We start from the raw sequence: 9,471 nt of genomic DNA on the forward strand, positions 1-9,471 counted from the left end.
TATATATATATATATCTCGTTTATTCAACATGCAGGAATTGAACACCTATTTTATATATCTTAAACTACCTGTGAAGAGATTCGACTTTCAAATAATTTTTAATTTAATTAATTAATTTTTTGAAGGTCTGGAATTGTTAATTTTTAATTAATAAATAATAATTTATTAATTACCTCTCTGTTTTCTCATCTTATTATATATATATATATATACATACACACACATGCATACATACACACACATACATACACACACATACATACATACATGATGTACTTCTTTGTAGTCTCTGATTACCAAATTCCCTCACAAGGCATTGGTACAGTAGAAGACACTTGTCCAAGATGCTGTGCAGTGGGACTGAACCATGAACCATGTTGTTGGGAAGCAAGCTTCTTACCACGCAGCCATGCCTACACCTTTCATGGTCATTTATACACCATAGAAACCAGGTAACTGACCCCTATAATTTGAAGGGGACATTAGACAGGAATGTCCAGGGATGACCTTGACCAGACTGACATGATCGAATCCATATTGAAAGTGTTCCTTCTTTTTGGTTTTTTCCTTCTAGGTTCCAGACTGGGATGATCGGATCCATGTTATCAAATGGGTTGAAGTGGAGTCGACACCTCTGAGTAATGCACCTGATATGGTCGCTGTCAAAGAGACGTAAGATATAACACTTCTTTATCATTTGTTAATTTCAACCTGTTTCACCCTTTAACATTCACTTCATTCTGTCAAACGTAATTCTTAATTTATTCACATTGTTTTGAATTAACCACATGTTATCTCCTAGCTGCAAGATTTCAATGGTGTGTTTGTATATTTTTAGAATGACATTGTGAAGTAGGTGTGAGAGGCCAGATCTTGGCAGTTTGAACATAAAACAAAAATATTTGGGCCGGTTATGGCTTGTTTCCCCACTTAGTATTCAGTTCACTCTGTCAAATGCAATGTTTATTAATTTACTTTGATTTGAATTGATTTTGCAGCATCTTGTAGCTTCAAGTTTTCATTGGTGTATTTGTAGATTTTTAGAATGACATTGTAGGTTCGTGTGAGAGGCCAGATCTTGATAATTTGTACATAAAACAAGGAGGATATTTGGGCCGGACACAGCCTGTCCAACCCTTTGGCATTCAGGTTATTCCATCAAATGCAATGCTTATTTATTCACATTGTTTTTAATTAATCACTCATTATCTTGTAGCTTCAAGATTTTGATGAAGTGATTGTGATTTTTAGAAGGACATTGTAGGATAGGTGCAAGAGGCTTGATCTGGCCAGTTTGAACTGAAACCAAGTAGAATATTTGGGCTGAACATGGCCTGTATTAACCCTTCAGCATTCACATTGGTTTGAGTTAATCATGCATTATCTCATAGCTTTGGGATTTTTAGAATGACATGGTAGGGTAGGTATGAGAGGCTGGATCTGGCCAGTTTGAACATAAAGCAGGTGGAATATTTAGGTTAGATATGGCTGGATTAAATGCTAAAGGGTAAAGAACCATTTCAAGAATGGAATAAATGCTATGCAGTTGTTCTTCTGGGGTTCCCCCCCCCCCTTTGATGGTCTGAGTTCAAATCCTGCCAGGGTCAATTTTGCCTTTTATTCTTTTAAGTTTGGTAACCGTGAGCTACACGACCTCGCTCGAATGATTTTCTAATGTGCCACCAGCACCAGTGTCAGTAAGGCGACGCTGGTAATGATCACGCTCAAATGGTGCTATTTATGTGCCACTAGCACGGAAGCCAGACAACTGCTCTGGCAATGATCATGCTTGGACGGTGCTGTTAGTGCTCCACTGGCACCGGTGCCAGTCATCGGATATGGTTTGATGCATGTATGTATGCATGCATGTATTTGTGTAGCGTGGCCGTTGCCAGTTCCGCCTGACTGGCTCCCGTAGGATTTTCGAGCGAGATCGTTGCCAGTGCCCCTGGACTGGCTTGTGCGGGTGGCACATAAAAGACACCATTTCGAGCGTGGCCGTTTTCGTGCGGGTGACACGTAAAAGCACCCACTACACTCTCTGAGTGGTTGGCGTTAGGAAGGGCATCCAGCTGTAGAAACTCTGCCAAATCAGACTGGAGCCTGGTGTTGCCATCCGGTTTCACCAGACCTCAGTCAAATCGTCCAACCCATGCTAGCATGGAAAGCGGACGTTAAACGATGATGATGATGTATGTATATATGGATGACTATATTTATATATGTATATATATTTTGTTAGATTTTCTCCTCATTTATACAGTTTTAGATTCCTTCAAATTGTAATTCATTGTATTTTTCTGACTTGATTCTTCATTGCAGTCCAAATGCTATGTTCCGCAAGAGGAGAAAAGTTGTGGAAATTGAACCGGAACCAGCAAATACTGTGATTCCTGGCACTGAGAGAGAAATTGGTTTGTTTATTAATGGAACCGCTGAGTATTGTAAATACGAATGCCACACGACTAGCATTTACTTCAAGGATACTTACATGTTTCAAACAAGATCTTTCCAGTATGTTCCTCTTTTTTTTTTTTTTTTTTTTTTGTTCAGGATTTAAATTTATATATTCTAAAGATGGTAACTACTTTGCTTCTGGTCATCTCTTCTGCTTTGCACATCTGCACCAAATGTAATTCTTTGTAAATGCACACTAGCTGCACAGTCAGCACATTATTCACACTTTTGTGCCCTTATAAAACCTGACTTTGAAAGAGAAGTTTGCTTCCCAACCACATGGTTCTGGGTTCAGTCCCACTGTGTGGCACCTTGGGCAACTGTTTTCAACTATAGCCTCAGGCCAACCAAAACCTTGTGAGTTGATTTGGTAGATGGAACCAGAACGAAGCCCGTCATATATATATTTGTCTGTGTGTGTAGTTTACTGTTCCATTATAGGTAGGATCAAGAAAATAAGTATTCTATCCAGTGAGAAATAAATATCATTTAATATTCACAGAATTTCAAGCAGAGCCACCAACAGTTTCATGCTGTAGAGATACAAAAATTTGGAAGATTTACACATCATGCCTTGTTAGAAAATTACTGTTTTGTAAATCTCACAATGAGAGATATTCAGCAACAGTAGTTTGGAGTAAAGATTGTTTGCCAACATAACATGGCAGTCCTGGTTTAAGACGAATGTTGCTGTAATTTAGCCCCAGGAGACATCGTCTCCAGCTGGCTATACAACACGATCTGTGTCCTTATATTTTCGAACAAGGGAATCTAGCACCCCCACTCAGCTCAAAAAAATATCTGTGTTTTCAAGCAATCTTTCAGGCTTAGTGCATACCAATTTTTGAAAACCAGGATGCTGGTCTATGAGAAAGTCTTACCCACCCACCCTTATGTGTGTGTGTGTGTGTGTGTGTGTGTGTGTGTGTGTGTGTGTAAATATATATACACACACATATTTATTACTGGTGAAGGCCGGTTTATAGAGTCCTGGGTTTCTCGCCATAAAGGGTACATTTATGGTGTATCTTCAGACCCCAACATTTGTTGGCCGATGACTTCTTTAAAATATGGAGTGGGGAAATGATATGGATGTTCACAAGGGGATTATCTCCCTTTGCTGCTAGCTGTCGCCCTCCAGCCGTGTTGCCATCTTTCAGTGATGAGGGTAAACAATTGAGGGTTATCTCTCTCTCTCCCATCAGCAATCAACTTCCGACTGTGGTGTTATTTTCGCTATTACTTCTAATACGTGGTTCCAAAAATGCCAGCAGAAATCTCCCAAAATGCAAGCATGGCCTGAAAATCCCCACTCTGGAGTTCAGTAATGTCCCTGGTATGTGTGAGCCCTTCAGGATTTCCCCGTGTTCGGCTACGCATAACCCGTAGCTCCTGCTTCATTGACACAGGGACCCAGGTGCCCAAGAGTATGATCCTTACTCTATAAACCGGCCTTCACCAGTAATTAATATAGACTGCTCTGCTTCTTAGAGTGTGCTTCTTCTCCGAATTTATGTTTTTCTAAAACACACACACGCACACACATATCTGTAATTGTCCCCTATCACCACTTGACAGCGGTGTTGGTGTGTTTATGTCCCCGTAACTTAACAGTTCAGCAAAAGAGACCAATAGAATAGGCTTTAAAAAAATTAGCCCTAGGGTCAATTTGTTCGATTAGAACCCCTTCAAGGTGGTGCTGCAGCATGGCCACAGCCAAGTACCTGAAACATGTAAAAGATAAAATTCATGGAACTTTACAAATGATTGAAAGAAATGTTTGGATTATTTTTTATTTATATTTTGTGTAGATTTTGTTTAACAAACAAGGAAATTGTTCAGCTGGAATACAGTTGGCAAGTTGTGTTGGATGAAGTACAGTTGAGCAGTAATTTGCCAGAAGAAGAGGTGAACCCCAGTCCTTCTGTACAAACGGACACTTACATTCCGATTACCATTGAACCTGATTATGGCACCATAGCTGCCGAGACGTCCTGCACATTTACTGTGAAATATTCTCCTTTGAAAGCTGCGGAAGTCTCTGGAAAACTTGTTTGTTGGTAATGAAAGTTTCGTTAAATTACTTTATTTGTTTTTAAATGTGGATTGCTTTCTGGGTTATTAAAATACATATGAGACACAGGCATGGTTGTGTGGTAAGAAGCTTGCTTCCAAGCCACATAGTTCCAAGTTCAGTCCCACTGCGTGTTGATGCAGTGTAATGGGTGTTGATGCAGCAGATGTGCAAGATTAAAGAAGAACAGCGATCAAAGTTGTAAACAAATATTTATTACCGTTACTTCGTATAAAGCCAAACCACGACGGACTGGTATAATATAATTCATGTGAGGTATTGAAGAGGGATATTGTAGATTTTCCTTGTATAGTTTGTGTTCTTGTGATTGTGTAGTAGTAAACTACAGATAGAGACAGAGTAATGTTGTAGAGAAAATAAAGTGAGAGTGGTGACCGTGGTGGGACGAGACAACTGCTTTGTTGGTGAGTTACCATAGTTGTCCCTCTGTGCCTTTACACTCAGAGACGGTGCATCGGTCAGCCGGTCAGCCGACTTGGTTCTCACTAACTGGCTTCAGCTTACAGAGTTCTTGTATTTAAAACAAATTAAAACCAGTTAGAAAAGTAGGTGTATTGTAGAGAACAATAAATTTCATTGGGGCAGGGGGCGGGTCAACCTGTTGTCTCAATTCTAACTTTTCATGGCCTAAAAGAGGTTAGGAGGGTCAAGTGGCAAAGACATGAATCGGGCTTAGTAAAGCCACGTGTTAAATGTAACTGCTGTCGCTATTGTTTTTCTGTGAGAAAAGTGGTGTTGAGATGTTAAAGGAAATTGGCAGATCCAGGTTTGAATCTACTCGGTGCCTAAATGAAGTCACTGCATGGCACCTTGAGCAAGTATCTTCTACTATAGCTTCAGGATGACCAAAGCTTTGTGAGTGGATCTGGCAGATGGAAACTGAAAAGAAGCCCATTGTATGTGTGTTTGTGTCTATGTTTGTCCCCACCACCTCTTGACAAGCAGTGTTGGTGTGTTTACATCCCCATAGCTTAGAAGTTTGGCTAAAGAGATTCAGAGATTGGTAGACTGAGTACCAAGCTTTAGAAAAGAAATACTGAGGGCATCAATTCCTTTGACCAAAATTCTTCAAGGTGGTGCCCCCCAGCATGGCCGCAGGTCTAATGACTGACACAAGTAAAAGTTTAGAAAAGCAAAAAGATAAACGATCTCATTGATGGCTGGCCTTTCTAGCAGAGACAACTGGACTAAACAGCTCCCCTGCATAGTGAGGGCCATCTTTTGGAAGAGACAACCCAGACAATTAGGAATAGAATCTGGCTTTCAGCGTATTGACCTTTCTGACAATGCTTTAAGTTCTTCAGTTTATATTTGGAGTTCAAATCCAACTGGAGTCTGCCATTACTGTCATCCTTCTGCATGTTGATGAAATAATTTCTAATTAAGCAATCAATTTGGCCATTGTGACAGGGTGAGATGACAACCTCCTCCCCTGCCTCCTCTCCTCACCTCCCTTCCTCTTCCTCATCTCTTCTTTCTCTTCCCCCTCATTGTCTCTCCCCTCTCCCTCTCCTCCTCTCTCTATCCTCTATCTCCTCTCTGTCCTCTCTTGCCTCCACCCTCCTCTCCTTCCAGACTTCTCCTCTCCCTCTGCCTCCTGTTCTCCCCTCCTCCTTTTTCTCCTCTCCTTTTACGCCTCCTCCTCCCTCTACTTACATTTGTTTTCCTTTCCAATATTCAGCATTCCCAACCTTGAAGAAGAAGTCGAAGCACCCACCATTATAATAAAAGCCAAAGGCCTGATGCCATATTGCCATTTTGATGTCAAAGAATCTGACTACATCCGCAATGCTCGCCGAGACCCAAAGCAAAGTGGCCCTGCTGGAGCACCTCCCTCTGCCGTCCTTGATCCCAATATACGAGCCATTGAATTAGAATGTGTTGGACTGCAATCAAAAATTTCCAAGTAAGTTGGCTCCATTTAAAACCTGATTTACCTTAAAATGACTGTTGTTGTTTTCTAAAATACTGGGCCTGAAATTGTTCCTCTCCATCATCATCATCATCATCATCATCATCATCATCTAATGTCCATCTTCCATGCTAGCAACGGTTGGATGGTTTGGCAGAAGCTGGCAAAGCTGGAGAGCTTCACCAAGCTCCGTTGTCTGCTTTGGCATGGTTTCTACTGCTGGATGCCCTTCCTAGTGCCAACCACTCCACAGAGTGTATTGGGTGCTTTATGCATGGTACTAGTACTGACAGGGTCTTCAGGTACCTTGGAAGAGGGAGTAGTATTGAGTGGAGGTGTGTGGTATTGTGCCAGTTAAAAAATTTAGGGTCTAGAGGGTCAGACATTGGTGTTTTGTTGTAGCACAGATACATGGAGACTCTTGTTGGAAAAGAAAAGGAAGTGAATTGGAGAGTGAGATAGATAGATAGAGAGAGAGAGAGAGAGAGAGAGATGATGGCAAAGATGTGTCAAGACATGCCCTTGTAGTGGAAGTTGTGGAGGTTGTTGTGGTGGTTGTTGTGGGGGTGGTGGTGATGGTAAGAGTGATGATGATGATCTTGATGACAGCAATGGTGGTGATGTGAATGACAATGCGGATGATGTGATGATTTTGATGATGATGAGGAGGAGGAGGGAGAGTGGTAATGATGGTGGTGAGGGCAATAGTGATGCTGACATTGAAGATGACACGATAACAAGGAGGATGATGTTAATGATGATGATGATGATGGGTTGCCATTGAATTTGATATTCCTTGTATTTTTCACCATTTATCCATTGCAGAACATTTCCAATTTTCAACCCAACTGACGAGAGATACACCTATGAATGGATTTGTCAAGATGAGAAACCCCCTAAGAGCAATGCAGGCTTCAGCTGTTTAACCTCTCGAGGGTCCGTAAAACCAGGGAAAAAAGCTGAGGTGATTTTTCACTCTTGTGTTTCCACTTCTTATGTGTCCATAGCTTGCACTGGCTGCACCCTATGCAATTTCTACCTACACTTTTTCTACATTATTGAGCAGGGACATTTCCCTGAAGAAATTGGCAATTTTTCTGCTTTCTGCTTTCCTTCTTACTAGTAATTCGGTTTGCTAGATTAACTCTGAGACCCTTCGATTCCCGGCTTTGCTTCCACTCCTGGAATTTCTCTAATTCTACAATAGATTCAGCTGTAAGAACAAGGTTATCAAAATAGAGGAGCTCCCACAGCCAACCAGTTTTGAATTCTTCTGTTATGGCCTGGAAGACTATGGTAAACAAAGGGGCTGAGAACCGATCCTTGGTGAACTCCTGCCCATACACTGAATTTCTTACAGACTTTCACTTTACTGACTACATCCCTATTCATGGCTTGAATGGCTCTCACCAGCCACTCATCTACCCACTGGCTTCTGCAGCAATCACCAGATGAGGGAGTGAGGGACCCTGTCAAAAGCTTCATCCATGTCAACAAATGCCATGTGCAGCATTTTATTTTTGTTGAAATGCTTCTCTCCTGAAGTTGCCTTACAAAGATGATATCATCAGTTGTACTTCTTCTTCCTGGCGCAAAACCCAAACTGCATCTCATCTAGGTTAACTCTCTTCCTAATTAGTTAAGGTGTAACCCTTTCTGTTACCTTCAAGATCTGATTGAGCAGTTTTGAAACCCCTGTAATTATTTGTGTCTCAGGTGTCACTTTTACCTTTGTTGCAGTTGGCTATAAGGCTGCTTAACCAATTGTTGTGTGTGACTCCCTCGTGGATAACCTGGTTAACTATACGGGTGACTAGACTATACCCCACTCCACCAGGTTTTTTTAGCATCTCAGCAGCGATTCCTGATGGGCTGGGAGCTTTCCCTGTCTTCATATCCTTAATTGCTTTATCTACCAAGCTACTGTCGATTTGGATAGCTGGTCTCTCTACTGGGTCAACATTTGGCAGACTCTCCTCCTCCCATTCATTCTCTACATTAAGCAGCCTTTTATAGTGGCACTTCCATGCCTCTTTCTTTGAAGATTCACTAAGTGAAGTTATTATTTGGAATCGACAAAATCATTGAAGCATCAGAAGACATGTTTCATCATTTTTGCTCTTTTATGTTCTGAGTTCAAGCCACACTAAGGTCAACTTTGTCCTTCATCCTTCCAGGATCCATAAAATAAAATATCATTTAAGTACTGATTATGACTAACCGACTTCCCTTAAAACATTGCAGGCCTTGTTCCTAAATCAGTAACCATTATTATTCTTATTGTCATTGTGTCAGCATCTTATCATCATCATCATCATCATCATCATCATCATCTTCCTTTATGAAATTTCATTCTCAGCTGACAAACAGAAATAGTTTTCTGAAAGAATCTTATTTTCTTTTCTCTTTCCCCCAATTAGATGGTATTTGAATTCATGCCATATGAAATCGGTTACAGTGAATCATTTTGGGAGTTTCAAATTGCACAAAAGAATATCAAAATCCCTTTCCTTTTTGTTGCTAATGTCCATGACCCTGACATCTTATTCGACCGATCACACGTATTGCTCAAGCGCCTGGTTGTTGGTAAGTATTCCTTAATCTTATTACCTTAAAAATAATTTCTGACCAATAGTTCAAAATCTTCCGTTTGGAAATCATTTCAGAAGGAAGACCACTTCTCTGATTTTTGTTGTATGTTCCAGTTTCAGTTAAAACAAAGAATTTAGGACTGAATCTTCTCTAACTTCCCATCATGCTTTGTTCCTGGTATAGCAGGAACAGCCTAAACATATTCTCTACTGGATTCCTGGTAATGTGGTAATGAAGGAACATGTAGAAAAAAGAAGACAAAATACTAAAAAATAGACAACAGATCACGTTACAGTTTTCTAGTCATGTTTATGACTCGTTAATGGTGCCCCCCCCCCTAGCTGTGGTTTACTTTTGTTTTTACAGGAGTGGCTGTGTGGTAAGTAGCTTGCTTACCAACCACATGGTTTTGGG

At 40.8% G+C, this 9,471-nt stretch overlaps 1 protein-coding gene across 1 annotated transcript in view; it reads left to right on the forward strand.

Moving 5' to 3' along the window:
• LOC106880950 (hydrocephalus-inducing protein) overlaps positions 1–9,471 on the forward strand; it is a gene marked incomplete at its 3' end in the record, with an annotated part of 180,276 nt that overhangs the window by 141,982 nt on the left and 28,823 nt on the right. Inside the window, exons 65-70 of the mRNA XM_052974127.1 lie at positions 576–673; positions 2,324–2,515; positions 4,270–4,518; positions 6,235–6,459; positions 7,291–7,429; positions 8,886–9,051. Coding sequence (XP_052830087.1) covers positions 576–673; positions 2,324–2,515; positions 4,270–4,518; positions 6,235–6,459; positions 7,291–7,429; positions 8,886–9,051 — 1,069 coding nt within the window. The remainder of the gene's footprint in view (positions 1–575; positions 674–2,323; positions 2,516–4,269; positions 4,519–6,234; positions 6,460–7,290; positions 7,430–8,885; positions 9,052–9,471) is intronic.

The sequence above is a fragment of the Octopus bimaculoides genome, chromosome 1 (genome assembly GCF_001194135.2).
Source record: "Octopus bimaculoides isolate UCB-OBI-ISO-001 chromosome 1, ASM119413v2, whole genome shotgun sequence".
Lineage (NCBI taxonomy): Eukaryota > Metazoa > Mollusca > Cephalopoda > Octopoda > Octopodidae > Octopus > Octopus bimaculoides.